Source organism: Rhinatrema bivittatum, chromosome 2 (assembly GCF_901001135.1).
Source record: "Rhinatrema bivittatum chromosome 2, aRhiBiv1.1, whole genome shotgun sequence".
In the NCBI taxonomy this organism is placed as follows: domain Eukaryota; kingdom Metazoa; phylum Chordata; class Amphibia; order Gymnophiona; family Rhinatrematidae; genus Rhinatrema; species Rhinatrema bivittatum.
The window spans coordinates 402,957,922-402,979,312 of NC_042616.1; the positions used below are offsets into that span (position 1 = coordinate 402,957,922).

At 46.9% G+C, this 21,391-nt stretch overlaps 1 protein-coding gene across 1 annotated transcript in view; it reads left to right on the forward strand.

Moving 5' to 3' along the window:
* The window catches only part of LOC115083303 (vomeronasal type-2 receptor 26-like), a 71,670-nt gene that overhangs the window by 22,213 nt on the left and 28,066 nt on the right, over positions 1-21,391 (forward strand). Inside the window, exons 3-4 of the mRNA XM_029587107.1 lie at positions 8,831-9,122; positions 14,912-15,715. Coding sequence (XP_029442967.1) covers positions 8,831-9,122; positions 14,912-15,715 — 1,096 coding nt within the window. The remainder of the gene's footprint in view (positions 1-8,830; positions 9,123-14,911; positions 15,716-21,391) is intronic.

Sequence of the window (21,391 nt, forward strand, 5' to 3'; positions counted from 1 at the left end):
GTGTCCCACAGGGATCAGCCCTGTCAGCTACACTCTTTAACATTTATCTCCTCCCGGTATGTCACCTACTAGCTGAGTTTTGTAAGATTTGCAGTGGCCGAATCATAGATTGTGGTAGTCCTAAAAGTAGGGTGTTACTGTAATCTGTGCTTGCGAATATCATTTTATTTTATTTTAATTATTTAAGGCTTTTATATACCGACTTTCTTGATACAAATCAAATCAACTCGGTTTACATCGAACTAAGCAGAACAATAATCAACCAATTAACAAGTGACACTTTAAAGGAGCATAAAAAGTTACATTATAACAAGGATGCCTTGCCTGTAGAACTGTGCGGAAATTGTTTAGTGTTAGTAGAGGTTTAAGTCTTCTCAGGATCATTAGTTTCGTGGGGAAAACTGGCTCAAGACAGCTCCTGCTTTTGCCAGCCATAACTTACTCCACCTCTGTCAAGGGACAAGGATCCTTTCCGAGTATACGGTGGAGTTTAGGACTTTGGCCACGGAGCTTGGGTGGTAAGAAGATTGTCTGTAAGCCATTTTCCTAGATGGACTCTCCTGTGCCCTCAAAGATGAGCTCTCTGTCCGTGAGACTCCCACATCTCTAGAGGACCTGATTCCCTTGCCGGGAAGACTGATCATCGTCTCCGGCAAAGACGCCTATGGATGTCCATACCCGAGTGTTGGCCCCTTTCCTAGTCATCGTGGTGAGCGGGGCAACTAGGGAAGAATAATTAGCAATGAAGCTCCGGTAATAATTGGTAAAGCCAAGAAAACGTTGTGGTCTGTTTGAAGAGAACTATGAATTCTGATAACTTGGAAAGGATAGGATCAGAACGTTCCCATAGGGGAGAAGCCCAAGAAAGAGCCTTCCCTTCCAGACGAGACAGGATGAAGGTCTCCTTGGTGATTTCCTTCAAGAACAACGAGGGTTGCAGTGCAAACCGCATGAAGCACTGATTAATGAAGCCACGACAGGAGTGTGGGTCCCCATTATATCTGGGAGGTACAGGAAGTGCCAATGATGCTTTGGGAAGAATAGTGCCCGAGAGGCCCACAGGAGTGGTCAAAGCTGTATCTTGTAGCTGGGAATGAAGTTCTTCCACTGAAGAGGCCAGCATTTCCAAAGCTTGATGATGTTGTTTAACTGTGGTGGCCAAACCCAGTAGGGCCCTGGAGGTGGCAGAGTCCGCCGAGCCCATGGCCTTGGCAACTTGTTGCACTTGGGGGTGGACCCTTGTCCTGGAGCAGTAGAGAATGGCTCCCTGGTAGGGACCAGGAAGGAACTGCCCCCAGGGCTGGAGCACTGGAGGAGACAGAGGCCAGGATGATCTTCACCACTGGAAGCCAGAGGTCCCCCCAGGAGGAGCCCGTAGGGACCCGGACCACTTGGACTTAAGTGGGCCTCACAGGGTCTCCTGGAAGAATGGAAGTCTGACGTGCCCACAGACAGAAGGGGAGCGCGGTCAGGTTCGAGACCGGAGGTCAGGTGGAACGAGGACCAGAATAGCGTAGGTGATAACAAGGCTAGCAACAGAACCAGAATCTAGAGACGTGGTCAAGCAGGCAAAGGTCAGAGTCCAGGAGTCAGTCCAAGAAGTAGTCAGGTAAGCAGGGGTCAGGTACCGGAGGTCAGATGAGGTCAAAGGCAGGCCGAGGTCAGAAGGCAGGCAGCAGGCAGACGAGTCTAGGAACAGGCTGAGGTCAGGAGGCAGACAGTAGACAGGCAGGTCGAGGAACAGACTGGATTCAGGAGGCAGGCAGCAGGCAGGCAGGTCGAGGAACAGACTGGATTCAGGAGGCAGGCAGCAGGCAGGCAGGTCGAGGAACAGACTGGAGTCAGGAGGCAGGTAGCAAGCAGGCAGGTCAAGGAGCAAGCTGAGGTCAGTACCAGTAAGACAGTCTGGAGGTACTACCTAGTAGAGATGTGAATCGTGTGATTGATCATCTTAATGATCGATTTTGGCTGGGGGGAGAGGGAATCGGATCGTCGCGGTTTTGTTTTTTTAAATATCGTGTAAATCGTAAATCGGGGGAGGGGGGAAAACCGGCACACTAAAACAACCCTATAACCCACCCCGACCCCTTAAAATAAATCCCCCACCCTCCCGAACCCCCCAAAATGTCTTAAATTACCTGGGGTCCAGTGGGGGGGTCCCGGTGTGTTCTTCCACTCTCGGGCCACGGGTGCGTTGATAGAAATGGCGCCGGCACCATTTTGGTTCCTGTCCCCCGACGTCACAAGCGTAGGAGATCGCTCCCGGACCCCCGCTGGACCCCCAGGGACTTTTGGTCATCTTGGGGGGCCTCCTGACCCCCCACAAGACTTGCCAAAAGTCCAGCGGGGGTCCGGGAACGACCTCCTACACTCGAATCGTGTTGCCGTGTTGCCGTATTGCAAAATGGCGCCGGCCATACGGCCATACGGCCGGCGCCATTTTGCAATACGGCAATATGGCCATACGGCCGGCGCCATTTTGCAATACGGATTGGATTGGATTATCAACGCACCCGTGGCCCAAGAGTGGAAGATCACACCGGGACCCCCCCCCCCCCACTGGACCCCAGGTAATTTAAGACATTTTGGGGGGGTTCGGGAGGGTGGGGGATTTATTTTAAAGGGTCGGGGTGGGTTTTAGGGTTGTTTTAGTTTGCCGGTTTTCCCGCCCTCCCCCTTTCCCTCCCCCTTCTCCCGATTTATGATTTTTGACGATAAATTGGGGGAATTCCTATTATATATCACCTCTAATGATTTTTGACGATTTAAAATACATCGGACGATATTTTAAATCGTCAAAAAACGATTCACATCCCTACTACCTAGGGGAATGGACAGATGAACAGGAACAGAAGAATGCTGGAGTTCTAGCAAGTAGGAACAAGGCAGGAACAGAACTGGAACAGGAGGATCCTGGAAAGAGACTTGGAACAAAATTTGAACAAGGTTCAGACGCAGTGACAATCTAGCGTATGCCGACCTGATTGCCAAGGCAAGGAAGTACAAGCAGTGACTTCCTTATATCCGGTAATCAATCAGGGCGCACCACAGAGCTAGGACCCGCCCTTGGCTCTACAAGAGGCTGGGCAGTCCGCGTGCGCGTAGGGGCGTGGCCAACACAGCCGAGGACGCCGAGCTCCGGCATGAGGCCTGATGCGCCCTGGAAGACCCGGTGGCTGCCACCTCGGGACGCTGGGGCCTGGAAGCACTAGCAGCTGCCGCTAGGGAGGCCGACCTGGGACCTGCCGTGGAACTATGAAGGTGAGCAGGCCCATGCACGGGCCAGGCATGGATAGGAGTGTGTAGCAGTCATTTGGGAAGCCTTGGCTTACATTGTTTGCCTTCAATTTCAAGGTCATGGTATCATTCATCATGCAAACATAATCCAGGAGAATGCAAGATTGAAAACAGACTTCAGAGCAAAACATGTTTTTTAGGTTCCGTTTCTTCTCTGATAAATTTGTTGAAATAATAATAATTATATTAATTCATCCAAATAACAATTTTATCTCCAATACACAAGAGATGTGAAGACATATATCATCACAGCTGTGCACCTTATTTGCCTCTACCCTGCAATTATAGTGCAGCAGGGACCAAGGCTACATATAGCAGCAGCTGCCTGAACTACACATCCATATGGATCAAGAAACACATCCCTGGTTATATGGGTGCTGGCAAAAATATTTTAAAACAGTCTCCAAATATCTTCTGCTCACACTGCAGTCAACCTGTGCTTCATGCAAGGCAAAGATATGATAAAACCATAGGCTAAACTGGAACCAGTACAGAAGTCTTGGGAAAGAGGAAATGTTTCAGCATCCCATGTTTCTGGGACTGAGTGGGGTCTTGATGATAGTTTCTGCAGTTCTTACTGAAAACAAGAGACCACTTAGATCTCTCTGTTTTCCAAATGATAATACAGCAAAGGGCTACTTCAGTGGAGGGGACCTGATCTTGGGTGGGATAATTCGGATATCTGATGCTACCATCATACCTACGGAATATTATAGAACGTCCCCTGGTGCCCACAAATGCATTTTGTAAGTAATTTTCTAACCTTATTTGCATCTCTCTGACAGTATTTTATGAATGCTTTCATGTCCTTAGAACTATGGTTCTCAACCCAGTCTTCGGGACACTGAGAACTGGGTTCAGAACCCCTGCATTAGAAAATATTAGGCTCTTCCCCTGCAAAGTTAACTGAGAGTGAGTGACAACAATCTGTAAACTGAAATCTGTGGGGGCTGTATGCTAATGGTGTTCTCTTATTTTGTGTCTAATGGAAAAATGCTTAGTAAGTAGAATCCAGTGTTTGCTAAATATGAAGGGCATCACAGAAATAAGATGATTAAGTGTACAACATGGAACACAGCCATAGGAGAGAATTTCATAGGATTCATGGAGTTACCCAAAAGCACACGCAGTAGGTGAGGATAGCCTCCAGTACCAGCATGTAAAATCTTCTCTGTTTATTGCTCGGGTTTTGCCTTTCATAGGTACTTTTGTTCCCATGGATCTTGGATCTAATATTCAAAGGTCAACTGCCTTGTGGAGTTTTTCTGTTGTTGTTAGAAAGTATCGATGGACTGTACAACTGCAAAATCTCTGTGCAGAATAAATGAAATTGGTGTGCGTTATATTCCTGCTCTGCTCTCTCCCCACCCCCATGAATGCCTTCTGTCAATGAGGATAAAAGTGTGCACCTTGTGAAAGAATGAGCATTCTTTTATATGATCAAGATGATGAAGGGGATGGAACAGCTCCCCTATGAGGAAAGACTAAAGAGATTAGGGCTGTTCAGCTTAGAGAGATGGCTGAGGGGGGATATGATAGAGGTCTTTAAAATCATGAGAAGTCCTGAACAAGTAGATGTGAATTGGTTATTTACACTTTTGGATAAAATAAGGACTAGGGGCACTCCGTGAAGTTAGCAAGTAGAAGATTTAAGACTAATCAGAGAAAATTCATTTTCACTCAATGCACAATAAAGCTCTGGAATTTGTTGCCAGAGGGTGTGGTTAGTGCAGTTAGTGTAGCTGGGTTCAAAAAAGGTTTGGATAAGTTCTTGGAGGAGAAGTCCATTAACTGCTATTAATCAAGTTGACTTAGGGAATAGCCACTGCTATTAATTGCATCAGTAGCATGGGATCTTGTTGGTGTGTGGGTACTTGCCAGGTTCTTGTGGCCTGGTTTGGCATCTGTTGGAAACAGGATGCTGGGCTTGATGGACCCTTGATTTGACCCAGCATGGCAATTTCTTATGTTCTTATGTTCTTAAGGGCAGTTATAGATCAGGGCTATTTGACTAAGCTCTTTCAAAAATCGCACCACAGTGTGTGTGCTGCCATGTTTCAAAGCAATTTGACCTCTTCCCTGCTATAGCACTCAGGTGAACGCTGGTCAGAGAAGAAATGTAAAAGAATTCAATGTGAGGATAGATCAGCATAGGAGAAGACAGTTAGTCCTGGGCTGTGCCACATCTGAGTTTACAGCTCTCTGTTTCACACCCTTCTTTCAATCATGTTAGAAGACTTATGTGGACAAACCAAAATTAAGCATTCATAAGAGCGGACGTGGCTTAATAGTTTAGTTCTGAACATTAAAAAACCAAACTTTTCTAGATATCATGGGAAAAAACCTTTGCTGACCTTCATGATATACAATTGAATGATCAAGTTCATTCTCTTTCAAATAAGGTTTGTGATCTGTTATTTATGATGGACACTGACTTCACATTACATCCCCAGTTAAATGCAGTGCTGAAATCCACATTTTATGTGTAGGGGCACACATGCTCATGCTCATTTTATATCGTGTACTTAAATACACATGTACGATGTAAACTGCATAAATCTATGCTAGAATATTCACACGTGTTTAAAAGATACATGGAATGTACTTTCAACATACCCATATAATCCCTAAAAAGTGCTACTTATCCGCCTAAGTAGCACTTCTAAAGACTTATCTGAATAAGTAAGATAGCCGGATAAGTAGCATTTGAAGACTTATCAAGCTAAGTAACACCTTTAAGACTTATCCGGATAAGCGACAGCAAAGCCACTATGTATTTATTTTTTGATTTATATTCTGCATTTTGGTACTTCTAGCTGTATAAATCTTAAAAGCGCTATTTAGCCAGCTAAGATAGCTAGGTAAGTCTTCAAACGCTACTTATCTTGCTATATTACCTGTCCAGATAAGTCTAAAAAGTGGTACTTATCTGACTCTCTGGCCTAGTTGGATAAGTAACGCTTTGTTAGACTTATCTGGTATCTGACTTAGCCGGATATGTTACGTTTTAAGACTTTTCCGTCTAAGTTGCAGCTTTGTTGCTACTTAGCAAGATAAGTCAGAACTTGTCCAGATAAGTGCCTCTTTCAAGACTTAGCTGGATAAATCATATTTTCATCCGTATACGTAGCGCATAACTTCTATACTCACATATTTTTAGAGATGTAGGCATTTTACCTCTGCAATTTACAAACATTATTGCCCCCTGAGTTGGGTTTTATTCGTTTAAATCAGGATATTTCATAACATGCATGTGACAAGGAAATTACCAATTTTACAAATTTGTCTACCAGTTCTTCATGTCATCGATGCACTCCTGGTTCTGCAGTCTACCCACACCCCTCACCCATTCCATATTTGGGATTAAAGAATGTTATTCTCCCTTCCACAGATAATTAGCTGGTGTAAATATATGCAAATAACAGATGTACAGCACTTTCCCAGGATCTAAAATAGCAACTTGAACACATAAATGTTTGTCTCTTCCAGGAGCAGCCCTGGACCGCCCTTTTATTTACACGTACACGTTTGCTCAGGCATGCTTACTTATACTTGTATGTTTGGGTTTATTAAATACCATATACGTGAGCACGTGCTATTTTACATGTGTAAGTGCTAATTTTACACACATAAACTTTTGAAAATGCACCTTAAAATTTTTGAACAAATTGGACTACTGAAATTCACTTTGGGGCGGATTTTCAGCGCCCTGCTCGCCTAAATCCGCCCAAAACCGGGCGGATTTAGGCGAGCAGGGCCCTGCGCGCCGGTAAGCCTATTTTACATAGGCCTACCGGCGCGCGCAGACCCCGGGACTCGCGTACGTCCCGGGGTTTTCGGAGGGGGGCGTGTCGGGGGCGTGTCGGGGGGCGGGCCCGGTCGACGCGGCGTTTCGGGGGCGTGTCGGCCGCGTTTTGGGGGCGGGTACGGGGCGTGGCTACGGCCCGGGGGCGTGGCCGCGCCCTCCGTACCCGCCCCCAGGTCGCGGCCCGGCGCGCAGCAGGCCCGCTGGCGCGCGGGGATTTACGTCTCCCTCCGGGAGGCGTAAATCCCCCGACAAAGGTAAGAGGGGGGTGTAGACAGGGCCGGGTGGGTGGGTTAGGTAGGGGAAGGGAGGGTAAGGTGAGGGGAGGGCAAAGGAAAGTTCCCTCCGAGGCCGCTCCGATTTCGGAGCGGCCTTGGAGGGAACGGGGGGAGGCAGCGCGGCTCGGCGCGCGCAGGCTATACAAAATCGATAGCCTTGCGCGCGCCGATCCAGGATTTTAGTGGATACGCGCGGCTCCGCGCGTATCTACTAAAATCCAGCGTACTTTTGCTTGAGTCTGATGCGCAAGCAAAAGTAGGCTGTTCGCGCGCCTCTTAAAATCTACCCCTTTATGTTGTCCTGCCAAAAGTCCAGATGCATACTTTCTAAATAATCCAAGATTCTTCAGCCAGATTAACTATTGGTTGTCAATGTGAAGATCACATCTTGCTTTGGTTGTCGGAGCTACATTGGATCCCAGTATGTTTTTGAATTTGTTTTAAAATAATAACATTGTTTCAAAATATTACACAATGAGAACTCTTTCTTCCTGAAGGAGACATTTGAGGAAAATATTTTCCACCAGACTTTATGATCCACAGATATGTCCTTGTTATCAGTTCCCTCTGCAAGAAAGTGATGATCGCAAACAACTCACAAACGAGCCTGCTCAGTGGTGAGATTCACATTGTAGAATAAGCTCCCACTAGAACTTAAGACAGAAGCTGACAAAAATAATTAAAGACTTACCTGAAGAGAGAGACCTTTTTTTATGAAAGGTTCTCAAATTATGTTTTATTCTGCATCTGACTGCATGTTCAATGATCATTGATTTTCTATATGAATGAATGTTGTGTACTAATGTAACACATTATTTATAAAATATTATTGTGTGTGTATTAATTTGTGATCTGCTTAGAAAGATTGAAAGCTGAATTAGGAAGAATAAAAGTGTTTTAAATAAATATATTATATAGTTCTGACCTCAGTCTCTAAAAGCAGTCTGGTGTCAGATATCCTGCAGAAAGCATTAGGGTTGTATGTTGTTTATTTGATTTGCTATGCTTAACATATTGAACACTTTGGATTAGCGGGCTATCAAAATAAAACAGATTGGATTGGATTAGAAGGTGAGCTGAGGAGCAAGGATTGGTATTAGGTCCATCATTGGGACAAGCAAGGGAGGAGAGCCTACAGATCAGGATTGAGTCCATGTGTATTTGAAGGTTCTAGCAAAGGTGATGCAGGTTGGGATTGGGATGTACCAGCAGATATGGGGATGGGGGAGGGGTCTCAAAACTAAAAGCACAACATGCTGCAGTAGTGAGTAGAGGAACATTGGCAGACTTTGGTGATAGGGTTCTGTAGTAGAATAGGAGAAAGTGCTACAGCTCAGGATTATGGTGAATTTGCAGAGATTTCCCTAGTTTATGCTTTCTCTCAATTTGAATATATAAATCAATCATGATGTTTTCTAATATCTGTTAAACATATGTTACTTGTTCACAGATTGAATCTACATAACTATTGGAATCTGTTGGCCTTTTATTTTGCCATTCAAGAGATCAACCAAAATTCAGAGATATTACCAAACATCACTCTGGGTTTCCATATTGCTGACTCTTGCACTTCTGCATTTTTATCACTATGTAGTACTCTGACGATCTTATCAGGGGAAATGGACCCTGTTCCTGGCTTTAGCTGTCACCATCAAGGACAGGTGGCTGGTTTCATTGGAAGCCACTCTTCAATGATATCACATGTAATTGCAACACTTACAGGGATCTATAGGTATCCACAGGTATAGAAAGAACTTGTCTCCCTATATTATCTCTAGCGTTTGCTGAAACCTTGACCAAATTGTCCTGTTCTTGTTTTGTTAGCCTTTATTAATGCTGGTGATTTCTGGGTATGAGAGCTTACTAAATTTGTATATTTGTTGCAATAATTTACCACCTAGATTTAGGACATTATTAATCCTAGTACAGCCTTTACAGGAAATTCATTTTGGTGAACACCAAAGAAAAGCATGCCTAGGATAGCACAAGATACATCAGCAGAATCGAGGTTTTACCTGGCTGGATTAGACCACATGAACACAGCAGGACTGGACATTGCCAGCCAACACAGATATCTAAAGACTTGAAGAGGTCAATATCAAAGCCATTTAGATGGATAACCATATAAATGACAATTTTTAAAATATTTGGCCATTTATCCAACTAAATTATAGCCAAATAAGTCATTATCTGGATATAAATTGGCTGCATAAAAAAGAGGTATTCCGGGGATGAGTTAAATTATCTGGCTCACTAAGGGGTAGATTTTCAAAAAACGCGAATAGGCGTACTTTTGCTGGCGCATCAGGCGCAAGCAAAAGTATGCTGGATTTTAGTAGATACGCGCGGAGCCGCGCATATCCACTAAAATCCTGGATCGGCGCGCGCAAGGCTATGAATTCTGTATAGCCGGCACGCGCCGAGCCGCGCTGCCTACCCCCGTTCCCTCCAAGGCCGCTCCAAAATCGGAGCGGCCTTGGAGGGAATCCTCTAACGCCCTCCCCTCATCTTCCCCTCCCTTCCTCTATTTAACCCACCCGCCCGGCCCTGTCTACATCCCCCCCTTACCTTTCTCCGGGGATTTACGCCTCCCGGAGGGAGAAGTAAATCCCCGCGTGCCAGCGGGCCTCCTGCGCGCCGGGCCGCGACCTGGGGGTGGGCGTGGCCACGCCCCCGGACCGCCCCGGGCCGTAGCCACGCCCCCGTACCCGCCCCCAAAACGCTGCCGACACGCCCCCGAAACGCCGCGACGACCGGGCCCACCCCCCCCGACACGCCCCCCTCGGAGAACCCCGGGACTTACGCGAGTCCCGGGGCTCTGCGCGCGCCGGTAGGCCTATGTAAAATAGGCTCACCGGCGCGCAGGGCCCTGCTCGCCTAAATCCGCCCGGTTTTGGGCAGATTTAGGCGAGCAGGGCTCTGAAAATCCGCCCCTTAGTCAATTTTCATATCTTTCCGGCTTAGGCTTAGATTTATCAAAACACATGGGATAGGAAAAGGGTTTTTTTGGTAATAGCCTATTTTCACAATGTGTGTTATCTTAGTGCTTTGTATAGGTATTACTGCAAAGTATGTTAACTTTTCACTAATATCTACACAATTGTATTTTGCTACATGCAAAGTGCTCATTTCATGAGAGAGAGAGAGAGAAAGAGAGAAACTATTTATAGAGCCCTTGTAGTAGTTAGGTATTTATGCTACTATAGGAGGCCCACCTAGCAACTCGAGGTGAGGTTTAGGTTGTAGTGTTGGTGTTAGGGGCCCTTCTTATATGCAGAGTGAGACGCACGAACAGAACAGTATACTCTTGTGAAGATTTGATGTCCTTCGGAGTGAGGAAACTCACACAACGCTGACATTTGTACAATGTTCTCTCAACCTAGCCTGAGAACTGTCTACCTGGGTATCATCAAGCTAGGTTAAGCGAACATTGCACAAATCTCATCATTGTGTGAGTTTACTTACTCCGAAGGACATCAAATTTCACAAGTGTTGTGTTTGAGGCATAGTGGACCCTTGGTCACAGTGGACATGACTCCACCCATGGGGAGGAACCTGAGAGGAACCACAGTGATTGGCTGAGCAGTTAGCAGACACAGTATGGGACAAGTCTTTATTACACTGCCATAGAGATGGTAAGGTAGGAAGATAATGCACCGATCCAAGAGGTGCCAATATGCTCAACAGGCTCAGTAGTGTAGTCTCACCCAGATGTTCACGATATGCAGGAGTCTGCAGAGCAGGTAATGCCACGGCTGGTGGGTGGAGTTGGAGCACCGGTTCATGGAGGCACTCATGGAGAGCAGGCGTCTTCCTGAATGTAGAATAGTGGAACCGAAGGTCCGTCGTGCAGGATAGTGAGGAACAGGCCCTCGAGGAGTGAGAACCCGGTAGTCCAATCCTGTAATGAAAAGAGAGAGAGACAAGACCCCCGAGGAGCGGTTGTCTAGATAGTGAGGCCCCGAAGGGTAATAGAAGCAAAAGACCCCCGTGGAGCGGGTATCCAATGCTTCAGGAGGAGCAAGGCCCTTAGCAAGTGATAGCTTCTAAGCTGGCAGCTTAGAGCAGGCAGAGTAGCAAAGAGAAGACTGCTAACTCACTGGTGTAGCGGAAGAGGAGGCTTAATATACCCGGAGGTATTGACGTCATGCAGTGGGGCCGACCCAGCGGTTCCCGCCATGACATGTACTTGAGCGTCAGAGATGTGCGTGTTCGCACCCTAGGAGGCCACGGGAGTGAGCATGGCGGATGGGGATGCCCATGCTCGTTTGAGAACGTTGAGGCCCGCGGCACTCGGCACCAGAGTGCTGCGGTAAGGCAGAGCGGTCACAGCCATCTGCAACCAACGGATGCAACAACAAAAATGCACTGTTCTGTTCGTACGTCTCACTCTGCATATAAAAGTGGCCCCTAACACCTACACTATTACCTAAACCTCACCTCAAGTTGCTAGGTGGGCCTCCTATAGTAGCATAAATAGCTGCTTACTATAGTGCCACCCCCAGAGGTGCTTTCTCTCTCTTTCCTCTCTCCTCTCCCCAGGCCCTTCCCCTACTCTCCTCCCATATCTCAGGCCCTTTCTCAGCCTAAAAATGCCCAAAATGGAATTTGCAAAAAAATAGCAAATTGCATTATGGGCATATCACATGACATCACACTGCTTAACACAATTGAAAAAGGTGTAGTTATTTTCGGCATTAAAACTGCGTTATCATGCGTTACAGCTTGGCAAACCCACCCCACTTATACAGAATTCCCGCCTCCGACTCCTCCCCAATCCCTCCCCTTTTAAAAATTTGAATCGCACCATGCATTACGGCATTTTTCGCATGCCATAACACGATTTGATAAATGACTCTGTAAGTTAGCTGTATAATTTTTAGAGATGTGAATCGTGTGATCAATCGTCTTAACGATCGATTTCGGCTGGGAGGGGCAGGGAATCGGATCGTCGCGGTTTTGTTTTTTAAATATCCTGTAAATCGTAAATCGGGGGAGGGCGGGAAAACCGGCACACTAAAACATCCCTAAAACCCACCCCGACCCTTTAAAATAAATCCCCCACCCTCCCAAACCCCCCAAAATGTCTTAAATTACCTGGGGTCCAGTGGGGGGGTCCCGTTGTGATCTTCCACTCTCGGGCCACGGGTGCGTTGATAGAAATGGCGCCGGCGCTACCTTTGCCCTGTCATATGACAGGACAAAGGTAAATGGCGCCGGCCGTATGGCCATATTGCCGTATTGCAAAATGGCGCCGGCCATACGGCCAGCGCCATTTTTCATTACGGCAACACGATTCGAGTGCAGGAGGTCGTTCCCGGACCCCCGCTGGACTTTTGGCAAGTCTTGTGGGGGTCAGGAGGCCCCCCCAAGCTGGCCAAAAGTCCCTGGGGGTCCAGCGGGGGTCCGGGAGCGATCTCCTACGCTCGTGACGTCGGGGGACAGGAACCAAAATGGCGCCGGCGCTACCTTTGCCCTGTCATATGACAGGGCAAAGGTAGCGCCGGCGCCATTTTATTCAACACACCCGTGGCCCGAGAGTGGAAGATCACAACGGGACCCCCCCACTAGACCCCAGGTAATTTAAGACATTTTGGGGGGGTTCGGGAGGGTGGGGGATTTATTTTAAAGGGTCGGGGTGGGTTTTAGGGATGTTTTAGTGTGCCGGTTTTCCTGCCCTCCCCCTTCCCCTCCCCCTTCCCCCGATTTACGATTTTTGACGATAAATCAGGGGAATTCCTATTATATATCTCCTGTAACGATTTTTGACGATTTAAAATATATCGGACGATATTTTAAATTGTCAAAAAACGATTTTACATCCCTAATAATTTTAGACCTGCTTCGGAGCAGATCTAAACTTATCTGACCGTATGTGCCAGAAAACTTCCTATTTAGCTAAATATCTTTCAAAGATATTTGGTTAAGTAGCACTGTCAGACAACAAAAAAAAGTAAAGGGGATTGTGGTCTGATTCTTAACCTCTCTTCAGGCCATTTACCCCACAAACCCCTTCTAAAATATTCAAATCTGCTATGGTCAGCAGATTTCTGTCCCCCCTCTAATCCATTCCTTTTTAGATGTAGATATTAATTCTGCTTCCTCCCCCCACTCTCTCCCACCTACCTGCAGTCGCAATAGGCCGGTCCACATGCCACATGTTCCCGGGCCTCCCATTCCACTCCCTGATACTTAAAACCAACCCCTGTCAGGAGTGAGGTCTCAACTCACCTGCTCCTGATGGTCCAGGACTGGGTCTATCTGAAGCAAAACTGGAAGTAAAAACCATCAGCCCTAAGTTTGTTATAGGAAAAAAATCTATTCTTTTATCTTTATTATAAGACTTAGCATATCACTGGCTCAAAGAAAATAATAGCACCAAAATATAAACAATGATTGTTTTGTTTCTTGCTCATAAAATATCTGTGAAATTTACTAGCACAATAGGGTTAACAGCTGTCTCCTTTACTTCAGGGCAGGCTTATGCAGTCCCGGGCGTATTTTAAAAGCCTTGCTCGCGTAAATCCGCCCGGATTTATGCGAGTAGGGCCTTGTGCGCCAGCGCGCCTATTTTCCATAGGCCACCGGTGTGCGCAGAGCCCCGGGACATGCATAGGTCCCGGGGTTTTTGGAAGGGGGCGTGTCGGGGGCGTGACCCGATGACGCGGCGTTTCGGGGGCGGGGCGCGGCGTGGTTTCGGCCTGGGGTGTTTCGGGGGCATGGCCGCGCCCTCCGGAACCGCCCCCAGGTCGAGTCTCGGCACGCCAGCAGCCCGCTGGCGCGCGTGGATTTACGTCTCCCTCCGGGAGGCATAAATCCATGGATAAAGGTAGGGGGGGTTTAGATAGGGCCGGGGGGAGGGTTAGGTAGGGGAAGGGAGGGGAAGGTGAGGGGAGGGCGAAAGAAAGTTCCCTCCGAGGCCGCTCTGATTTCGGAGCGGCCTCGGAGGGAACGGAGACAGGCTGCGCGGCTCGGCACACGCCGGCTGCCCAAAATCGGCAGCCTTGCGCGCGCCGATCCAGGATTTTAGAAGATACGCGCGGCTACGTGCGTACTTTTGTTTGCGCCTGGTGCGCAAACAAAAGTACGCGAACACAATTTTTTAAAAAATCTACCCCTCCTTGTTTAACCCCACTGCATATAGGGACTTATAACTCCAGTATTGTTTGAGAAATCAGTAGGTTGTTTGCCACAATACACAGCATGGATATCTTTATATTGAACTATCTTAGTATATTCGTGGTAGGCTTTGGGGACTCTGCTTCCATATGGAGCAATCATTTTAATTTCATTGTTTTACCAATTTTGTCTTCTACGTTCTCTAACAAAAAGAAGAAAACAAAGCTCTTATTTTCCCCAGTTGAGCTCTTGTACTTAGGTGTGTGACCAGATTTAATAGTATGTCTGCTGGTTTGAACCACAAAATTGTGTGCAGCACACAAACTGGTTGAGACTATGGCTAAAGTAAGAAAACAGAAGAGCTCCTGTGTTTTATGCTGCTTTATTTATTTTATATTTTTTTAAATCACAGATCAGTTATGGATCTATGGACCAGCTCTTCAATGACCGGGTTGAGTTCCCGTCCTTTTATCGCACTGTTCCTAATGATTATTCTCAGTTCCAGGGTCTGATTCAGCTCCTGAACCACTTCAGATGGAACTGGGTGGGGATTCTCACATCAGATGATCGGAGTGATCAGAGGGGCAGTGAGGACCTGAAGAGGGAGATTATCAGGAGTGGAAACTGTGTGGCTTTCCTGGAAAAGTTACCTTTTGTCATACGTTATACAGCTGAGCAGTTCACAAGACTTAACCAGATTGCTGACAGAGTCTATAATTCATTAGCCAATGTGGTTGTCATTTACAGTACTCAGAATGGTCTGGCATTACTAATCTGCTTGATATGGTCACAAATTATTGCTGGCAAAGTGTGGCTCATTTCTGCTGCCATCTCTTACCCAAACATCCTATTACCTTGTACCACACTGAACGGCTCTGTAGCATTTGCCAGTCATAGAGGAGAAATTCCAGGTTTCCAGGATTTCCTCCATAATCTCCACCCATCCACATTCCCAGATCCCTCCTTTCTGCAGTATCTGTGGAGGGATGCATTCCAGTGTGAGCTACTGAACGGGACTGAACATTCAGATTTACCCAACTGCACAGGACAGGAGACGCTGTCTAACCTTTCACGCTGGCAGTTTGATTTGAATAATTTTCAGTTCACTTACAGTCTTTATGCCTCAGTCTATGCACTGGCTCATGCTTTGCACAGCATGTACAGAGCCAAGTCTCAACTTAGGGGGGATCTAAAACTGGAATTTCCACCATGGCAGGTAAACCCTCCTGACTGATTCTTTTCTAATAACTATAATGTATTTTTTGTATTTATTGTAATATTTATTTTGTGTAACATAGCTACTTGAGGGAGGGACAAATTGTTAAACAATACAGAGTACAATAAATTCCTATGCACAACAAGGACTATATGCATGGTCTGCCATAAATGACCCCTGCTTTCCACTAAGAGTGCTCAGCAGTTGTTGGTAATGGGACTTCTGTACCCTGTTCTCTCTTCCTCTTTAAGCCCCACTATCTGTATTTACCAGTCAGTGGGGGAGTTTGCCGCACTATTTTGTGGCTTCTGATTACATGGAGGTCCACCCCTCTCACCTTGACTTGGCTGCATGTTGGTCAGGACTACATGACCATGCAACAATTTCTGGATCTGATACCCAGCGTGCTATGTGGTACTCAGTGCTGTTGGAGCCCATGATCTGATTGACCAATCACTGGCATCCTCTGGGAGGGGCAGGAGGGGTTTTAATGATATATGGAAGCTCATCTCTCCTTCCCTTCATTCCCTGCTCTTGAACAAACAGCTCACTCCTCCCTCTACTCTACTGCTCTCTTTGGTTGCTTTTCCCTTTATAGTGAGTGGATCATGATTTACAAAACTAAATACATCCATGTACCTGCTCCTATGGAGATAGGCTAAAACAATTATACAATATAAATATTAAAAAAGCAATGCCTGTTTCTAAATAGTCAGGCTCACAATTTAAGAATGCTTTTTTAAAAAGATGGAACAATAGGAGAGTAAACGAAGAGGGTAGCTGGGAGAAGGTGCATTTACAGCATCTCTCCTGTGCTGCTTTCTTGCTGCTGTTTCATACCTTCATTTGCTAAATCTTCTCTTGTCTCAGCTGCCAACTGGTTCAGGGTGAAGACAGATGGCGTCAACCAAAACTTTGATGGAATTTTTGATATCTAATGGCCTGGCCAAGCTCTTGGTGGACTCTAAAAGATCTGGCATGTTAATAATTACAACCTATTGGTCAAATGGCGAAAGAAAGGGTGATAGTGCAATGGGGGTCCAAGAGATACTAATGTAGACTAGAACTGATCTCTATGACCCTGAACCAGCTGGCAGGGCATGGCCCGGTAAAAGCTGCCAGAGTGGGCTGTTAGTGCGGTGAATGGAAGCCGGGTGGGGCCCTCTTCTAGCAAGCAAGCCACTCGGCAGGGAAGGTTTGCAGCCACAGGAAAATCTGGAATGGAGCAACCAAGGTATTGCAGTCCCAAAAGCAGCAATCTGAGAGCATGACTGAAGGAAGCTGGCAGGCCCTGATCCAGAATCTCCAGGAGGGTCATAGGAGCTTCAGAAAAGCCTGGCAAGGAGTCAGTAGGCCTGGGCCGAGCAAACATGGAACCAGGAAGTACGCCGAGACATCGTCAACTTCTATGTGGAGTGGAGCTTTGTGGCCTTGTCATGAAGCGGCAAAACAGAGTACTCAAGAGGGCGTACTACAGAGTAGCATGGGCTGGACAAAGAGTACCAACAACTCATGGGGGATTTGGATGAGTGGTAGGCAGAGATGTTTGGTGAGCAGACTTAGTCAAGGCAATAGTCTGAGATTGGCACCACAGAGAGTTGGGAGAAAGACGCTGAGGGTGTGAGAAGTGTAGAAATACGTCTGTAAAGAACCCTGAGAGAGGGGGGGTCACAGAGAGCCCTAAAGTGAGCAACACAAACGGCCCTGGAGAAAGCAGTAGCAGGAAGTTAGAAGTTAGCCCTACAGGCGGGTCGGATGAAGACCTTGTAGGATGTCAAAACACTACCGGGACCTCCAAAATACCTCCTGTAAGAAGCCCAGAGAGACAGAGAGGGCCCAAAAAGGAAAGAGAGAGATGCCATGGCGAGCCCAGATGGTGGTGTTGCAGAGACTCCAGCGACAGAGGATACAAGAGGGTCTCAGTACCAGAAGCCAAGAAATGGGTACAGTTGGTGATAGCAGAACCAGTACGGTAGTTCCACAGTCAGTCCTTATAGCTCCATCAGGGTGGAATTCAAACATAGAGCCAGCAAAGGACTGAATTAAAGGACTCAGGATGTGCACTACATGAACGGCACAGGGGGGTGGTAGTCATGCTGAGGTCGATGGTAACTTTAAGAGAAGGGGACTGGGAGGTCTTGGACTCTCCTGGATGGGATGTAAGATATGGGATGGGGAGGGGTATGTAAGGCAGTGCCCCTAGTGTTCCCCTATTTACCTGTGCAGGACCAGGCTAGACTCCTGATCCACCTTAAATCCACTAAGGGAGTATGTTCTGTGGGTGGAATCCTGCAGGGCAGGTGGGTCTCAGGGGACATAGCCAGAGACTGGGGAATAAGAGCTGGGATCCAGGAGAGGATATAACCAGACCAAGCCCATGTCTCCAGGAGGAAGGCAGCTCCTGTATACAATACTGTCCAAAGTCTGAGCTGAGATAAAGCAACATACTGTAACTAAAGAGGGTACACTGTCTGAGGAGAACACCATCTATGGTGGTGCATGTGTGAAGTTATAATAATGTTATGCTGGTTGACCCTTGGACCGAGGGGGAGTTGACACTATCTGTGGGGAGGAGCCCACAGCTCCCCACCATCGGTAGGTGAGGCTGGTAGAGAGCAGAGGCAGAGCTGGAGCTTCACCACTACCAGCCCTCTTTCCCCTTGCGTTGAGCCCTTGGATGCCAGGGCTGGCTGGACTTAGGTGGGGCCTCTGCAGCGAAGGAAGTCCCGGTGAAGAGATGAAGCCGGTGCTCAGGCCGAAGTCTGGAACAGTGAAGCTCATGGTCAAGGTCCAGGCAAGGGTCGAGGCAGGCTCATAGCTTGTGGTCAAGGTCCAGGCAAGGTTGAGGCAGGCATTGTAGCTTGTGATAAAGGTCCAGGAAAGGGTCAGGCAGGTGGCATAGCTCATGGTCAAGGTCCAGGAAAGGGTTGAGGCAGGCAGTGTAGCTCGTGGTCCAAGTCCAGTCCAAAGTCAAGCCAGGATCAGTCCGAGGAACGAAGGAAGGAGACATGGAACACGGAAGACCGGATGGAGCTCAGGAACTCAAAAATCAGGAACTCAGGAAGGCAATCCACACTAAAGAGAGAAGACATTGCACAGATACAAAGAGAAAAAACTTTAACAGCCACCTGTGAGATTAGAACTGAGTGAACTGTGCCAATTACCATTCAGAATCACCTTCAGTAAAGAATATTTTTCACAGTCACCCATAGTCTCCAGTGTTGTTTGTTTGGCACTCACATTCACCAAACTGATAGGAAAGGCATACCTCTACCAGGGAAAAGAATTAGTGTCACCCCTGCTACCTAGGGCCTGGAGGAGCCATCCTCCCATGTGTCATTAAAGAAGCCAAGCCCCAGGGAAAGGGACTGTGTGAAGGAGTTTGAGTTAGCCATTGGCACCAAGAGTACAAGAATTACTTTTATGGCCCCATCGGTATTACCTGAAGAGGGGGTTACACAGACATAAAAGAGAAAAAGGCTGACATGGAACAAAGAGTTTATGATTCTCAGGATGATTTGCAAGGCGTGGCCACAGAACGTGCAATGGTGAAGTTGGCACTAAAAATGTGTGAAGAGTGGCTGGAGGACCTGGAAAAGAGTTCCCACTGAAATAATTTAAGATTTATTGGCATTCCAGAGAATGCTCAGGACAGAGAACTTAATGGCTTAATGGAGGACAGGCTGCAAAGCGAGTTGGACCTAAAGACACAACATGGCTGCTTTCGAATTGAGCAAGCACACTTGCTAGGTCCAGTGAAGGAACCTGTCCACCAGACCATGATTGGTAATAGTGCAAGTCCAAAACTTTGCACATAGTCGAGATGATCCATGGTGTCTGAAGTAGAAAAAAGCTTATTTAACAGTAATAAAAAGGGAGTGATCTTTCAAGAATACTCACCTAAGCTCTCTGCACAATGCTAAGAATTTTCTCCATTGTGTCCCATGTTGCATGGTCTCAAATTGAGATGCTTCCTACTTTATCCTGTGCAGTTATGGGTCCATTATCATGGAGAAATCAAATAGTTTACTTCTACCTTTGAAGCCAAAGAGTTTGCACTTGAAATTGAGAAATCATTGCAGGAGTCTTCCTCTGGGAATCAGCCTTCAGGATGAAGGTCTTGGTGCAGTGTTGTATGATCATGTGAGATTGATGCTTTATAACTCCCAACATGTTGTCTACCAGGTTTTATAATTTGAAGGCTGAACTGCTTTATGTTCAAGATCTGCTATGAAGCATTTGTTCCAACACCTTAAAAGATGTTTTCTTCTTTTTTGACTTGTTACTACATATTTGGATCATCTGTGATATTGTACATTGGGAGGTGATTTGGCCTCAGGAGAAGTTCTGGTTAGAATATTAAAGACAGCAAATGAAACTATTAGGAAAAATTGTAATTTTTGTTTTGGACTGCAGTTTCTTTTTGGATTGGGTTTTATTTTGGCTTCAGCATAATTTATGCACAGGGAGCATTGCCAAGACTTCATACTTTCCAGTTTCTGCTGTGGTTTTATCTTGGTATGATATGTTGGGTCTAGACTATACAGTATTAGGGGACAGTGTTAATGAGAGGTCTGGAGGTTATAATAGATCATATTTGGGAGTGTCGGGAGAATTAGTCTATTAGTTTAAGTTGTATAAAGAGGTTGCAGGTTGGATGGAAAGGGTCCCTAGGTGTTGTCAGTGATCAGGATCCTTTAGATAGGGAGAGGCAGAAAGGTAGGTAGAGTTGGAGGGCAAAAGGGAGAAGTAATGTGGGAGGGGAGGGATGGGGAACTGGAAGGGTGGAAGGGTGAAAATAGGGAATTGGTGGGTTTTGTGGTAGCAGTAAAAAGTAGGGATGTGAATCGTTTTTTGACTATTTAAAAAAATCGTCCGATATTTTTTAAATTGTCAAAAATCGTTAGAGTGCGCGATACAATAGAATTTCCACTGATGTATCGTGAAAAATCGTTAATGGGTTAGTGTCCACTAACGGGAGTTATTTGGGGGGAGGGCGGGAAAACCGGCACGCCAAAACAACCCCTAAACCCACCCCAACCCTTTAAAACTAAACCCTTACCTTCCCCCACCCTCCCGAACCCCCCCAAAACCATTTTAAAATTACCTGTGGTCCAGTGGGGGTGTGGGGAGCGATCTCCCGCTCTTGGGCCGTCGGCTGCCACTAATCAAAATGGCGCCTGTCACATGGTAGGAGCACTGGATGGCCGGCGCCATCTTGTGCTCCTACCATCTGACAGGGGCTGACCAATGGCACCGGTAGCCCCTGTAACATAGTAAGGGCAAAGGCTATAGGCGCCATTTTGAATACTGGCAGCCGACGGTCCGAATGCAGGAGGTCGCTCCTGGACCCCTGCTGGACCACCAGGGGCTTTTGGAAAGTCTTGGGGGACCCTCCTAACCCCCACAAGACTTGCCAAAAGTCCGGCGGGGGTCCGGGAGCGACCTCCTGCACTCGGACCATCGGCTGCCAGTATTCAAAATGGTGCCGATAGCCTTTGCCCTTACTATGTCACAGGGGCTACCGGTGCCATTGGTCAACCCCTGTCACATATAATTCCATTACATTGGTTGAAACAAGAACAGGAAAAGGGGATCCTAGGCCTTCCAAATGTCAAATGATATGATCAAGCTGCTTGGCTAGAATTCTGTGAGACTGGCTGCTTCCCACCTCTG